Genomic DNA, 16,181 nt, shown 5'->3' with positions numbered 1-16,181 from the left:
GCTTTTTAAAATATTTTTTTCCTGAGATAAAATTAAATTGCTTTATTACAAGATTAGTCTTGCCCTTGTTTTTGTGCTCTTTTGAAGCAAACAGAAATGAAATCCTGGCTCCTGGGATATTGCAAGCTGGTGGGAAAATGCAGACACATGCCTGGGGACTACTTCCTCTGCTAGTCCACAAGCTGAGTTTCAGTCCTTGTCATCCACTTCTGGTTGCCATCTCCTCCTCCCTCCTCATGATCTTCTTTTCAAGTGCTATTCTCTTAATTCCCTCCTATCCAGAGAGTCTCCCTCATCACCTTTATTCACTCCCTCAAAAGCAGGCACTTTTCCCTATTCAATCCTTCCCTCATATCTCACTTTCTCCATGGCACTCTTGCCATATCCACAATGTCCATCCCCCTCACACCACCAGGGCAATAATAAATCCTCCTTTGCCTTCTGCCTTCATGCTTTTATGATTCCCAGGTACTCTTGCCATCTCCTCTCCACTGCTCTGCACTTTTGCCCCATGCTGTGGTTCCCCACCCACCTCCATGGCAGAGGTTTTGCTGTGACCTCTGGCTCACTGCTGATGCCAGAGACAGACACACAAGCACTGAACAAAGAGCAAACCTACTTGTATCCCCCCACTGCTCCATTCTCCTCCCACTTCATGATTTTTCCTCCAAACTCACGAGCATTTTGCCCACCAACATGCTGCAACTCCTTCCACATTTCACAGCTCAGTTTTGAACTCTGCACCGGCACTGCTCCACAGCAGAGATTTCTACCCAACTGAGCATATCAAGCCTTGCAAGCTTTGCCAGTTACTGCTCCGCCCACTGCTGCTTCCCTGACATGCATCTGCTTGCAGCAGCCAGGGAGGATCCCTTGAGCGGGCCACAGGGCTTTTTGGAGGGCTACCAGCCTGCTGGATGTGCCAACCTCTCTGACAGCGGCATCCAACTCCCACTGGAGCATTCTGTTCTTCCACCTGGCCACCCTGAAGAGTGTTTTGCCTCTGTTTCCAGTCAACAGATGCACCAACCAAGCATTTGAATCTAAGGTAGGACACTTAGAGGTGATAGAGTTCAAACTCTAATATGGGATGAGGTGCTCTATCTAAGAAGTCTGGCTTTTTGGGTTGAGTACAAAGGTCCAAAAAAAATCCAGAATAAAAACCTCACCCATCATGAAATACCCACAAATTACTCATATATTAAATCCCAACCATATGAACTGTAAGAAAGAGAGCTGTATTATGCATAATTTAGTTGGCACACAGACAGTACTGTTGTGGGTTTCATGCACGTGAAATAAATGAGCATAAATTACTTCATTTGAATAACACCAAACACCTGATTCCAGAGACGGAGCAACACTTCACACTAAGGCTCTTGGCTTGTTGATGCTGCACCAGAGCAAATTAAAATTAGCAAGCTGAAAACAGAAATTCACCCTGTGTCTTGTAGACAAACATCCTTGGTGCACCCACATCATGGCCCATGAACAGGAGGAACTGAACCATGATGATAGGATGGAGCTACAGAGGAGACTCCCATTGATACAGGAAGTTTCAAAAAATGCACACACAATTCATCAATAAGAACAGCAGTAGGTTGGATAGGCTATATCTTCATGGATTTGAGTATTTTCAATTTCTCCCCAAAATTTTGTAACAGACCTCAGGAAAAGAATAGTTGATAGTATTTCTCACAAACCTCAGGAAAAAAAACACACTTTTTTTGTCTGAATGATTCTGTTTTCCTACACATAGCTTCCTGTATCTAACTAGACCAGAAACAGGTGATTGGAATGCTTCTCTCTTAAGAAAAAAGAAGTTTAAATAAAGCACTTCTGGTAATTTTACCTCCATGTCACATAAGGATGCATATGACCTTTGCTTCCTACCATTTATTAGTGCCAAAAGCCAAGTTTTCAAATTTTGACAAGTATCACAGATTCCCGCATTTCTCAAAATGTTATTTGATTAACAGCAAAAAATTATTCTTTCAGGAGTGAATTCCTCTGCTGCAGGTTAGAGTTGTAGGGCTGGAGAAGGAAAGGCAGGTAAAGGGATCTTCTCTAACAAAGAATGAAGTAGATCTGCCTTAAAGATGTGACAACATTTCCTTTACTTTTTGCAGCCTTCAGCTTTCTGCCTGCCCATCATAAAACAGACATTCCACTGAAATGAGACAGGATATCAATACAAGAGACACTTGCAAGGCTGAGAGGTACTCTCAAATACAATACAGGGAGGATGGAATAAAGCATCTTTCACTTTTAAAACTGAGAGCAATGTTTGCAAACAAGCCATAGGCATTGCTACGAGTCTGCACAACACTTCTTTCCTCCTATAGTTTCAGCTTCATGAACTAACAATGGAGAATGAACACATCTAGATCTGCCCAACATCTCCAACATCATGCAGCCCCCTCATCTCTCCTCAGCAGAACTGGGCAATGCACTTAGCTTTGCTTTACTTCAAGGAAAGAAATCCAAACACTCTCAACAGCCTGGTACTTACTGAGCTCAGCGATGCTCCCCACGCGTGTGGCAAGCAGAGACTGTTCGATGGTCCTCAGCTCTGACTGGCTGAACATCTGCACCTCCCCGGGCTTGTTTGACCTTTGCTGGTCCTTGTGAAGGTTCAAGCTGTCCGGCAGGCAGAGAACACCTACATTGGATAAAAAGAAAGGAGAAGCCCAATATAATTTCAGCTAGTCTGGTAACTTTGCTGCCACCACCACATTGTTTTGGGGACATTCCAAGACACAGCCTGCATGTGCAGAGCTGGAAGACAACCAACATCTGTAACACAATGTCACCGATGACTCATGCAGAAGTGGCCCTTGTTAGCCCTTCTGAATATCTTCAAGCTGATTACCATGTCACCTCAGGATCATTCTTACAGAAAAACCTAGGAGGATTGCTCAAGGCGGAGTTCAAGAAAGTTTCAAAGAAGCCTCCAAGAAACTACTCTAAACCTACACAAAATTATTAGAAAATGGTACCTAATGGTATCTCAGAATTCCTAAAGATTGGCTTTCAAATTATATAGGAGACAGACAACACATTTACAGCTTTTTCCTGCAAAGGGATTTCACTGTCAATTGCCAAAATAAGGGACAGCATCAAGATGCTGTAAGTGTCATTGATGGCTGATTGAATTTCTTTTGTAAATACAGCTTCCAGCAATTGAACTGCTTGGGCTCCAAAAGCCCATTATGCAGAAGCCCTTAGAGCAGTGAATTTTTATGGTGCAGGGCAAAAATAAAGCTACTGACATAAAATGATTTACATACACATTGATTCAGGCACAAAAGTCACTTTCTGCCATGACATGTAAACCCTCAGGAATAGATGGAGGGCATCTATTTATTCACCAAAATCATTGTCATGCTAAAAATCAGAATGTATTTACAAGAGCAAACACTGCATTACCAGCCTTGGGCAACAGCTGAATTGGTCCAGCTTGGAGAGCAGGCTCTCCTCCCTTCCCAGGCTCTGTGTACAGTCAGCTCTGGCTATGCTTTTCACAGCATCACCTTCCTAATCCCTCTGGGACATATACAGGTGGAGAGCCACTAGAGGCAGTGGAATTGTACCTCTTTATGATGATTAAATATCATCTCATCTCCAAATATTACCTTTGAAAACAAGCTAGAGTAGGAAATGTATTTTTTCCATTAGCTTTTACTACTCCTTTCTTTAAATACAGTGTAGGTTCTGCCCTTATGGGCCAAGCAGACTTTGCAAAACCCATTAAGGAAGAGGTACATATTTAATGTTTTTCTTCAAGGGAAGAATTTGCTTCGTTTCCGAGCTCAGTAAATATATGACACCCAACTGTAATGACCAATAATTCTGTCAGTAGATTGATAGAACTGTCAACGGTTGGACCACTGCAGGTTCAGGAAATGCAGCTGAAAGGAAATGCTTCTCAGAGATCTTGTTAGCTTCACCAAACCACTTTGGATTCCCCTCCTCACATCTATCTCCTACCTGCAACCAATTGAGTCTGCAAGTTATATTTGCAGCATGGACCTAAAAACATCCATCCTGGGAGGAGAGAGGTGACACAGGTTCAATGAGCCCATTCCAAAGAAAAAAGCAGGGGTATACCCTGGGAAAACCAAGACCAAAGGTCTTGTCCACCACCGCCTTGAGACAGCAGCCTAAACTAGGATCACCCTCTGCACGCAGTGGAGATGGATGAGCAGGAACACATAATTCCCAGCCCCTGGCTCTGGTCCAGGCTTGTAACAGCGCCATGAATGTGTAGAAGGTCATGAGAGAGTAACACAGCTCATAAGAAAGTGCCCTGGAGAGAAAAGAGCAGGGCACCTGACACAGCACTGGGGAGGGAACAATTCAAAGCCAAGAGGTAAGGAAATAAAAGCAACAACAGCTTATCAAACAAGCTCTTCCTATTCTCCTGCCATCACTCAGTGGCTGACTCTCATAAACACTTGGTGCACCGATCCACATTTATATTCTGTGGATGTACAGAGCTTGGGAAGTACAACACCTGCATTTAAAATGCAGGCTTGCCTGCATATTTTAGTAAGTATTCTCTCTCATTTTTTTTAGATTCTTCTTTATCATTTTAATGGATAGAAATTAAGAACAAATTGGAAGAGTCTTCCCTGCAGAAAACAGATGTAAAAATGATCTAATATTCTAAGAGATTTCTAAAAACAAGAAATAGAGCACAATCAGCTTTACGGCACCTTTAAAAAATGAATTGGATAATTTTTCTACAAAAACACACCTTAAGTGCACAGAAAAAAATACTGTTTTAAGATAACTATACAAATAAAATTCAAATGGTTTAAAACTATAATTATATACAGAAGATATTTCTCCAAGTGATTGATGCAGTGGGATATAAAAATTTTATTCTCTACTTTGCCTATGACTCTGTTCCCACAACTAGGCCTTTTCCTTACAAACAGCCCTAATGATTAATTACTCTTGTCTTTAGTGAGGGAAGCATATTCTTAGGCTCTTGGAGAGAAAAGCACCAATGAAATGCAAAATGAGCTATTGTTAGAAAACTTAACAAATTATAGGATGTGTCATGCCAAAGGGTTACACTTGGGCTGGAGATTAGCAGAGACACACAACAGCCAAACATCTGATTCTTATATCAAAACTATAATTGACCAGAGCGAGTGACCAGTGGGGTGATGGAAGATTTGTTTGTAACTCATAATTTTGCCGGATCAAATCTGGTTTTCACAAGCATGGAGAAAATGAATTGTATGGCTTGGGCATGCAACTCAGCCAATCTTCTAGCTTCAACTGTTTCCCCCAAGAATATTAAAGCAAGTAAAATGCTTTTTAGAATAAAAACTCCCTCTCTTTTTATCAGTGTTTGATGTAAAGCTCAAATTTTCTGATGTAAGGCAACAGCAAGGAAGAAGAGAGCACTGAAGGGGAGGAGAAAAATACAAACACTTTGTGATTATAAATATCTTTTTTTATAGATAGAAAATGCTAAAAAGCCACCATCATCTTTCACTGGTTTGGCTACAGTTCAACTTCCTTATTTTCATTCTCTGCAATTGATATTATTCACTTGCTTTTTCAGCCTTACTGTGTATTGAAGGTGAGGACCTCAAGTTTCCAAAGGCCTGGAAACCAGGAGTTTTTCCCCATTCCTTTTCTGGCTGTCACTGCCAATTCTATCTGTCATTCCACACTAAAGATTTCTGTGCAGTATCTTCAGATATGAACAGTGGTACCTCTCAACTGGCACTGTTCAATGTCCTTCCTTTCTGCATGGTTACTCAAGCCTGCGCTCTTCTTTGCCCATGATTTTAGCTCTCTTCCTGCCTGTGATTCGCTGGAATGGCAGTGAAGCAGTCAGCAGCTGCCCGATGGATCCCGGGCCAGCCTCCATCGCGCATCCCTGTCTGCTCCGCGCCGCCCAGCAAGGCACCAGCCACAGCCCAGCTGCTAGCAAGTGCTGCAGCAACGCAGGACGGCCAAAGCACTTTGTGTATTTGGGTTTTTGTCACCTCTTCTGGTGCTTCCCCTTGTCTCTGTACCCTCCCTGGGACATGGATCTGCCCAGGACTTGATTGCATGGACACATCCAGAATGGGCCATACCCAACACTGCTGTATTCACTTTGCCCTGGGCCTCAAGAGTACCCTGCAATCTGCAGGTGAAAGACTGAAGAGAAATCATACATTTTAAAATCAGCAGGAAGCCAAAAAAATGATAGTGAAAAGCTCCTAATGCTCCCCCCACCAAATCTCTAGAGAAAAAGCAACATCATAGAGAAAATCTGATGCACAATTAATACATTTCACATTTTCCTGCCTTCTGGGCCCAGCTAAAGCACAAGCCAGAGCTCAATCCCTAAGGACTTAAAAATCCCAAACCAAGTACTGCACAAAATGAAGGTGCCCAGACTTTTTATATAAAAGGAGCAGTTATTTTAAACCTTCATGCAAACTCATCCAGAGATTGGGGCACCGGTTAATTCTTCCAGCTTCCCCATGCACATTCCCACCTCTTGGGCTTAGCTGATGCACCACCCTGCGCTGCAAAGCAAATTTTGGCACAAAAATACATGCTTTCCTGCATACTTCTTTCAGAGCTTGCCACAGAGCTGACCAACGCTGTCCTTGCAGCATTGAGTGCATCACACAAATATCCCAAACTCAGTGCCCAGCAGCAGTCCCAACAGAGCTCCTCAGTGTCTCCCCAGCAAAACAGCCTGAAGGACCTGAGAGCCAAGAGCAACCCCAACACAAGACACAGCAGCCATTGTGTGACCTCTTACAGCTTTTCAGAGCAGGAGAAATACAGGGATTGTAGACCACACTTCACCTGAATACAGAGAAGTCATTTAAAAAAACATTTTGTAAAATCTAAGCTCTACTTCTTAATTTAGACAGATACCTGCACTTGTATACCAGCTCTCGCCCAAACAATTCCTGAAGTGATGGCACCTATGGTGCCCAAACCTCAACTATTGCTGAATTTATATATATATATATATATCTATATCTATATCTATATCTATATCTATATATATATATATATATATATATATATATCTGTACATAAAGGGATTGAACAAGGCAAGTAAGAAGTGTGCCCTGCCTATAGTTATGGGTCTGCAATATCTAATGTCATCCAAATCTCAAATTCTTTGCCTCCTCCCTCTCCTCTTTAGTATTCAAATTCCATGCTCTAAACAACACAATTTTTCAAAGGCATTAAATTAATAAAAACGCCCACTGAACAATGTGATTCAAATTGACCTATGGCTGAGTAATCTAGCAGATACCTAATACAAATGTGTTTGCTTTCACTAAAAACGTAAGTGCTGTAAACACCAAAAATACTTTTTTCACATTACACCATAAATTCCTTTGGAAAGATTGCCAGACTTCTTTATACCAATTTAGAGTCTGAATAGAAACATGAATGCTTTGCTGCTCTCTTGTTATTTTTCTTTAAGTGCTACTAATTTCAAGAGAAAGTAATTCAAATAATCTTTTACCTCCCTCTTTATCTATTACATCTTAAGCAAATGTATATATCTGGAGAAGAGTTAATACTCCCACTGCAAGGAATAGCTGGATCCTACTAAGAGTTTATAGAATTTAAGTGTGCAGGATAGATATAAGGCAAATTGCTATATAAAATGAGCCTGAAAATGGTAGCTAACCCTGAGCTGTCCCCAACACGTGGTGTTGCATATTACATTGCTCAAGTAAATGCCAACCTTACCCAGGAGGACTACCTTCAGGAGTAGAAAATCCCCTCAGTCATCACAATTTATAAATTTTATTACATGGGAACACAGGACCAAAAAGTCTTTAAGACCACTCTTCTCTCATAATCATAAGAAGTTCAAGAGCTTGCAAAACATCAATGATGAAAAAAACAACAACAAAAAAAACCAAACAAAAGAAAAAAAACACAAAAAACCCCACCACAAACAAACAAAAAAGAAAAAAAAAACAGAAAAAAAAACCCACAAAAAACCCAAAACCAGAACAAAACGAAAAAAACCACACAAGAAAACCACAAAAAAACCAAAAATACCCCACAAAAAACCCCACCACGACCAACAAAAAACCCCTTTTCTTCCACAAGCTCACGTACTAAAATACTTTTCAGCACCAGAGAGCATTCCTGACATCTATGTAAAGGTGAATGGGAAAAAATAAAAGGGTCAAAGGTATTGCCAGCTGCCTTTACAACAGCAAAATACTTGGCTAGGTGCAAACCCCTCTTGGCTGGTATTCCAACATGCAGAACACTCTCCCAGCCCCACCCCCTGCAGTCGTGGCGACCAGGAGGACATGAGGAGGGCACCAGCCAGGTGCTCAGCCATTGGGAGGGATGATTTGGGATCAGCAGCACCCTGAGCTCAGCTCCCTCACACCAGGGGCACGGGAGCTGGTGAATGTAAAGTGACACAAACTACTACAGGCCAAGCTCACACCTGGAAAGAAACCCTATGGTCTCCATTTTTTTTAAACAACCTGCACCATCATTCCCAGGCTCGGCTTGTCCACCCGATGGGCAAGGCTGATGGAAAACATTCTCCTTACAGAAATGAGAGCACGGGGAAAACTTTAAAGAGAATCATATCAGCCACTGCTTTCAGCTAACAGACGTCCTGGAAACCATTCAAGGCAAGAAGAGCAAAGTGTCTTCTTTCCACACATTCCAACCCAGTTAAATAACAAGGAGTGGCTTTGCACGGAGAAAATGCAAAGCACTTGGGAAAGCTAGGTGGTGAGATCAAGTTTCCAGAACTGGAGTCTTACAGTAGGCAGAGCAGCCCAAATGAGGAAGGGTGGAGCAGGAACAGGAATCAGGAGACTACAGGGACACTGCCTTTGTTTGTCTTTAACACCCCAACGACATGAAAAGGCATTACAAAGCTCTATACTTCACCTCAAGATGCTGGCACTATGCAGGTACGGTAATATTCATATCTAATATACAGAGAAAGTGCAATGAAAGAAGAGAAAGTGAAGCATAGGAGAGTTTAGTAACTGATTCAAGGTGAAATAAAGTGTGTCAGAGAAAACCAGGAAAAGACCATTAGGCCTCTAGTTAACACACTTTAACCACGGGAGATCACTCAATCTCTCCTGGAAAAAACAGGAGAAGAGCAAATGAATAATGCTTAAAAACTACAGAACTGAGAGCCTAACTAAATCAACCAAAGCAGAGAGCACCTCTCTGTCAGATACCAGAGCAGATGCTACAGGAAGACAAGATAATAGAATTATATTACAAATTGTGATGGTGACATCTTTTCTTGTAACAAAGTTCCTTAGCAGAGCACATTCTACTTAACTGGGATGTCCTCCCTATTAGGATCCCTCTAAAGGCAATAGTTTTTGCCTAATGATAATGAGTGGCAATCACTGCTGCTTAAAATGGCATAGAAGTAACAACAATTCAAATAAATTAGGATATATTCTGCTAGCACCAAGCAGTTAAGTGGTGCACAACCAAGTGGAACGTGGGATGGATTTCATTGTTCAGGCTATATATTACAATACAAAAAAGAATCAGAAAATTAAATCCCCCTAAACATAGAAACTTAGCTCCCATATTACCAACTATAGCTCTAAATTTATTTTTATGAGGATATAGGGAAAAGAAAACCTTAAGTCTTGCCAAACTGAATTGCTAAACTTCAAAATTCTCAAAATCACCACAGAGACAACTACAAAAGCAGTAAACATGGAGCAAGCCAGTCCGTGAGAGAAGTAGTGGAGATCCATCTCCCCATGCGTATCCCCAAATTCCCGGTTTCCTAAAGCAGTCTTTGTGGTACTGCTGAAGATGCTATTTTCCCATGTGCATCCAGAGGCTGGACAGACAACACGTGGGATGACAGCACAGTGAGGGGCAGCTGATGCCACAGTGAGGGCACTGATAGGCACCCTGTGCCTTCACCTACCTGTGATTTTCACTACTGCTCTCTCCCTGCTGGCCACAAAGGGGCATTTTATCAACTTTGGTACAGGAAAATTGCATGCCAGCACTCTGCTCAGTCACGCTGTTCCACTGTCACAGTGACCATAAAAGCTCCAGTGAGAGTTGTGATTTTTTTGGCAGGGAGATGTTAGAGCTGACATAGTGCATTAATTTCATGTTGAGCACCCATCAGCTTGAGATTACCCTGATCTAAACTATGCTGCCCTAGAACTCATGATGTCTGGGGAAAAGATTTTGTCTTTTTGATAGGAGACATTCAGATACAAAAAAAAAGGGGGAAAACAATTTAAAATGCCAGTACCATCTTCCTTCTTTGCTACATGCAAATAAATATAACACATTCAGCCTTCAGTGTGGCGACCCAAGAACAAGCTGAGAGGTCATAGGAATCCTGACGGAAGAAAAGATCACAATGAATGTGTTGGCAGTACCAGAAAGTGAGAAAGTTTGAAGAAACGCAGATTTGATGGCACCCAGCCGAATCATGAGAGTGCTCTTGCAGCAAGACCTAAGACACAAACTCCAGGAGGAAAGGGATGTGCTCTGGTAGAAATGTGACCCTGGGAATGTGCAGCAGTACTAACTCATGCAAAAATGGGTTTGGCTAAAAACAAGCACAAGTTCCTCTTAGACTGAGAGTTCAAAGAAGGTCTAAGCCTTTGAGTCACCAAAAATGACTAAGAATGCATTAATGGGTTTTATTTTACGGACAAAGGCCTGTCAGCTGATAACAGCAGAATGAGAGAGGATTCAGTGATTCATAGCTATAATACACTTTCCCGGAGCCTGTAATTTCCTTCATTCATTACCTGGCCCCCTGAAATGCCCAGCCTGGAGTGAAGCCTTCCCCTTCAGAACTGTGATATGGGCACAGCCTGAGAACCCCACAGTGCTGATACAGCATCTCTCCTGACCCAGCCCTGTCTCCTCCAGTGTTTGACACACAAGGCACCAGAAGCTCTATCATGTATGAGCAGTGAGCTCCTTGTAACAATGCTGGTTTGGGCTTTTGGAGAAGACAGACTGAGGATCAAACTGCAAATGAGTAATCCCACACAAGGACGTCATCTTCTGGTTTTGCAAGACCTACAATCCAAACAGGCTCATGTTCCAGGTACTGCAGCTACAGTAAAGCAGCACAAAACGCCTGGTCCAAAAGAGCATATTTTCCATTGCTTTCTCTGTGTGCCACCATCCTTTTGCCATCAGATGTCTTCAAGGGTCAGGCACATCATTCCAAAACCACGTGCTTCTGTTTCTGAGCAGTGGCACTAATACTCCACCATACACTTGACAAGAATACTTTGAAAACCCTAAAAAACTCCTCTTCCATTTGCTTCAATATTTGCAAAGATTAGTATGCTTTTTACAGGAGAAGGAGTTGCTTGCCAAAAAGCCCTTTCACTTCAGAACACCATCAGCTTATCCAAAACTCTATAAATAATACACAGCAGAACAGACACACAGTGCTGAGACTGAGCATGGGGCATTCCCATTGCAGGTACCAACCTCACCCTTCCCATTTCCCGGGTGGAAGCAGCTGGAAATGGGACTGAGGTGAGTATGACAAAGCACCTGTGGTCTATGGAGCAATCACTTGCACTTGGGAGCCAGTTACATATGCAAAAGGTGATGCAAACCTGATATATACAGTAGGAATAAGGACGGTTTGCAATTCCAACTAGTGAAAACACCTGACCATTCAAGGGTGAGGTGACTGGTTGATGGGAGAATGACACCACTTCCTGCAGAGCTGGGTGCTTTCTCTTTGCTTTTTAAGTCACCTTCCACAAATGCCAAAACCTTGGACTCTGGCCCAGGCAATGCTACCATATCATCACAAAGCTGCTAAAATCATCACCATCCTTCAATTCAAACAACTAAACCATCAGTCCTAAAGGTTTCTGGGAAGGAACCAGGTATGTGTTTTAATGAAACAAATATAAAATAAATAAAACTAGTAAAGTCTGCAGTCGGTAAGCCATCAAACACGTGACACATAGGGGCTGCAAGGAAACCCCATAACCTATGAATATATGTGAAGAAAATTGTACTACGGCTGCATGTTGCCATGCGTCACCAAGAAAATGCAGGCAGTTCTGACAGAACTCTCACTGACCTGGGGTCCGGATGTTAGCCCCCCAGAGAATAAATTTTCCGTAAACTGGAGTGTGTGGAGCCCACAGAAAAGTGTAACTAATTAGTCAGCTGTGCAAGCAGTTGAAAGGAAATCCTATCAGATTAGCAACTCCACCCTCACCATGAAAGCCCATGCTTAATGAAAGTAAATAATGATAAGATGGTTTAGAAACACAAGCTGCTATTTACTGGCTTTAGGGCAGTATCCCATCACTCCAAGAATTGACTATATTCCCTCCCACCCTGCTAAGGATGCACTAAGCAAACAGATTATCACAGCAGGATAAAAACCACCTACCCACAAAGTTTATGATGCAGGATTACGGCAATCTCCTGAACTGCCTACAAGCCCTCAGCAGGACATGCCCCACAGCCTCTGTGTGGTTGGGTACATCACCTGGGGTGTCCCCAGCAGGTGAGATGCCCCCACCTGTAAACACCTGAGCTCAGGGACTGATAGCCATGACCTGCATGGGACCAAGGTACCCATCCTCCCTCAGGAAAGGAGAAACTTCAGCATGTGCTTCAGTGGGGCTTTGCCATGTATTTAAAGCCAAATACTCACCTAAAACTTCCACTGACTGGAAACCCTGGATACCAGCCAGATGACAGTCCTTTCTAAAAGTAACCTTTACATTCTTCCAAAATTCCTCTTGGCTTACTAAATAGAAACTGCCTGTTAATAGCACGTGTTTTACCATTCAGTCCTTTGATATACAGACGCCCACAACAATAAATCAGTAATGACCAGTAAAGGTTAACATAGACACATGCATATATATGGCAAAATCATTACAGACTATGAAAAAAATTTACAAGAAGAGAGGTTAGACTATGCTGCTAGCACACATTTATGATCACTTGCCCTACAGATTGCCTAGCTGAACCCATTTTAAATTCAGGTTTTATAGAGCTGATAGACATACTCTTCCCTACCCAGCTATAATACAAACTAACCATGTTCATGTGCATGAGCTCATTACATGGCTACTGGTTTTTCCAAAAAGGACTTAAATTTATTTTACAGACATCTAATAGTTCCTTATAATCTGTGCAGCGTAAGCATCCCTACATTCTGGATTTTACATGAAGATACAGAGTTTTACTCCTAAAATAGCTAGCACATTTTTAAAAATTATGCCCTATATTACTTTTCCTATAGAGAAATGGCTGCACATTTATTCTTAAAGTGGTAAAAGGTCAAGTGCAGTTTTCATTTATGCGAAATCTGAAGATTTGAACCTTTGCGTTATTAATCTTTTCCTCTGCTTCACCTAGGAACTCACAGATTAACACAGACCAACAAACACCAAAAACCCTGTAGTACAGGAATATATGACCATTTCTATGTCAGAGCCTTCTCCAGAGCTCTGAACAGACAGTAGTTAATGAATAAACACGTTCATTATTTTATCTTTGTGGTTCACTGTGGCTTCCAGCATGACTTTGACATGACGCATCTTATCCATCGTCTGCTTTGAATAAATGCCATTCCCTGTGGGCTCCCATCTTTCCACTGGTGCCCTTCCAGGGACTGAGACAAATCCTCAGCAGTGCCTTGGCTGCTCTGTGGAGCTGCTTCACCTCCAAGCACAGCTCCACCAAATATTAAAGCACCGAAACCAGGCTGAGGAACAAACCACAGGGCAGTTCTGCTCCCACAGCCTTGGTCTTAGAAACAGATGAGACAACTCTGCTGAAACTAAAAAGAAAAATCCAAACAAAAAAAAAAAACAAACACACCACACACAAAAAGCCCACCATTACAAAAAAAAAGAAAAAAAAAGTATTTTAAAATCATTCTGGGGGAACTGAGTGCCCTAGAAAAAGTTAAATACTGCTGGACCATATCAGAAGCAACTGAAATCAGGGACATCCAACAATACAGCAGGTATCTGTAATTGCCTTGCCAGCTACATCACATCTGCTGATTTTATCTGGCCTCCTCACTTTGAAGCAGACTGAAAGAAACCAAACGGTGTTTGGAAACTTCCAGACAGGGCTTCAGTGGGTCAGCATTACATAACTGATTGGCTGACTTAAGCAGCACTATATGCAATGAAGGACACAGAAACTGAATATAACGCTTCAAAATTGATTAAAGTCAAAATCTTAGATAGGAAAGACACCAAAATTAACTGTTAAACCAGTAACAATAAACTCCATTTCCTTCACTCAGGTACAGTCCCCAAACAAACGCGTCTTTGTGGCATCATGCAGGTGGGTACAGCTCCTAAAATAATGGAAGTTGTACCTATTCCAATCATATTCTCTATGGATAGACACAACAAAATGCTCCCTGGTTTAGATTTCTTAATACTAGCAATTATACGAAGCACAGGGAATTACATGAGAATTATGAAGTTCATTTTATTTGGGAAGGACATGGATTCAATGAGAACTACTGTTTTGCAGCATAAAAACACACCATGAAATTTAATTGCAATGCACAACACTAGAAGCAAGTTTTCACTGCCTCAGCTGCACGTCAGAAGGAAAAGGAACAAAAATAGACTAAATTTGCCATCTGAAAATACAATAAATTTGTAATTAGTTATTTTATTTTTGTTCTAGTGAAATGGCAGAACCTTGCACTTCAAATAATTTGCAGATTTGTGGTCTCCAGCCATGAGAGGACAACGCACTACCACTGACCCTAGCCACAGGGACTGCTACACAAGGCCAAGAGTGATCTATGAGCTTCATTAAGAGATTTAAACAGATTTCATATATATATATATATATATATATACACACACACATACATACATATATATATATATATATATACACACACATACATATATATATATATATACATATGTACACATACAATGGGAAATCAAAGCAGGCATTAGTATCCAGGTATCCAGACTTCCCAGAGAGCATCCACTGTTGAAAAATTGTCACTTACTTTGAGCTCATTTGCTCAGAAATATGTAACCAGGGAAGCAATTCTTGCTAAGAGCTGGAACAGGAGTAGACTTGGCTGTGCAGAGAGATGCCTGGAGGGCCTCCACATACACCCCCTCTCCTGGTGGGTCTTTGCTGGAGCAAAAGGACAACATGCAAACAATGAGCCCTGTCCCCTGTTGATCTGTGCTTCCGTTCCACCTCAAAAGTTAACAGGCCCTAGGGTCTGACTTCTCCTCAAAGAAGAGCGAGGGCTAAGCCACAGTACAGGGCCAAGGATGCTGCCCCAAAGGCACCTGATGGCTTCTGAACATGGTGCGCAAAGCACCAACCCATCAGCAAGAAAATACCTTATTAGGTAAATCAATGCAAGTTCTCTCACTGCTGTGGTCTTTTAAATGAAGTTTTAATGCACTCAGAGACCAAAAATTACTAACTAGTCTATGCACAAACAAAGCTGAACTGTTCATTTTAAATAGGAAACTATCATTTTCTCTTGCACCATTATAGATATGTTACACAGATGCAACATGTGAAAGATATGTTGCATACGAGTCATCTTTTCTGATGCAAGGTTTGCATAATGAGAAAGTTCTTTTGTTCAAATTCTTCATGTTAATCATGTCTCTAAATAACTAACAATGGATTTATTGGACACTCAAAATGGTTTGTCATGTAAGAAAGTTGCTTCTAACCCTAGCAGATGTGGAAGCAACCTCCCTCCTCCTCAATTCTGCCAGTATGAGAACTGAAAGATTGCATTTAATTCAGAAGAATTTTGACAAAAAAAGATGAGCATCTTTTCTTTTTCCACATAGAAATTGTCCTTGGAATTTCCACGACACAGGAAAGCAGTGAAACATATTCACTTGAAATGTCTAAAGCTTTTTCCTAGGGCAGTTTCATCTTTGTTCAGTTGGTATACTTTGTCCACTCAGCTTAGCTATGGAATTTGACACATTTCTATTTGGTTTTTGAAATCAATTGTGTGAACACACCACCTGTACTGACTTACAACCATGGGCTCTCTCCCCACTCTGCTTAGGCAACCACTACTTGAAACTTTGAATTCAGAACAAACTTTATGGCCAACAGACAGGGAAAAAACGTCCAACTCAAGTGATTTAAAGCAATGAGTGTAACAAACATGG

General features: G+C 41.6%; 1 protein-coding gene across 2 annotated transcripts in view; it reads right to left on the bottom strand.

The window, feature by feature from the left end:
- ABTB3 (ankyrin repeat and BTB domain containing 3) overlaps window positions 1-16,181 on the bottom strand; it is a 162,535-nt gene that overhangs the window by 67,087 nt on the left and 79,267 nt on the right. For both annotated transcript variants that reach the window (XM_063154388.1, XM_063154389.1), the window contains exon 2: window positions 2,513-2,662. In XM_063154388.1, coding sequence (XP_063010458.1) covers window positions 2,513-2,662 — 150 coding nt within the window. The remainder of the gene's footprint in view (window positions 1-2,512; window positions 2,663-16,181) is intronic.

The sequence above is a fragment of the Melospiza melodia genome, chromosome 4 (genome assembly GCF_035770615.1).
Source record: "Melospiza melodia melodia isolate bMelMel2 chromosome 4, bMelMel2.pri, whole genome shotgun sequence".
Taxonomy (NCBI): Eukaryota; Metazoa; Chordata; class Aves; order Passeriformes; family Passerellidae; genus Melospiza; species Melospiza melodia.
Note: the sequence above shows the minus strand (reverse complement) of the source record. Positions and strands in the feature narration are given on the sequence as shown.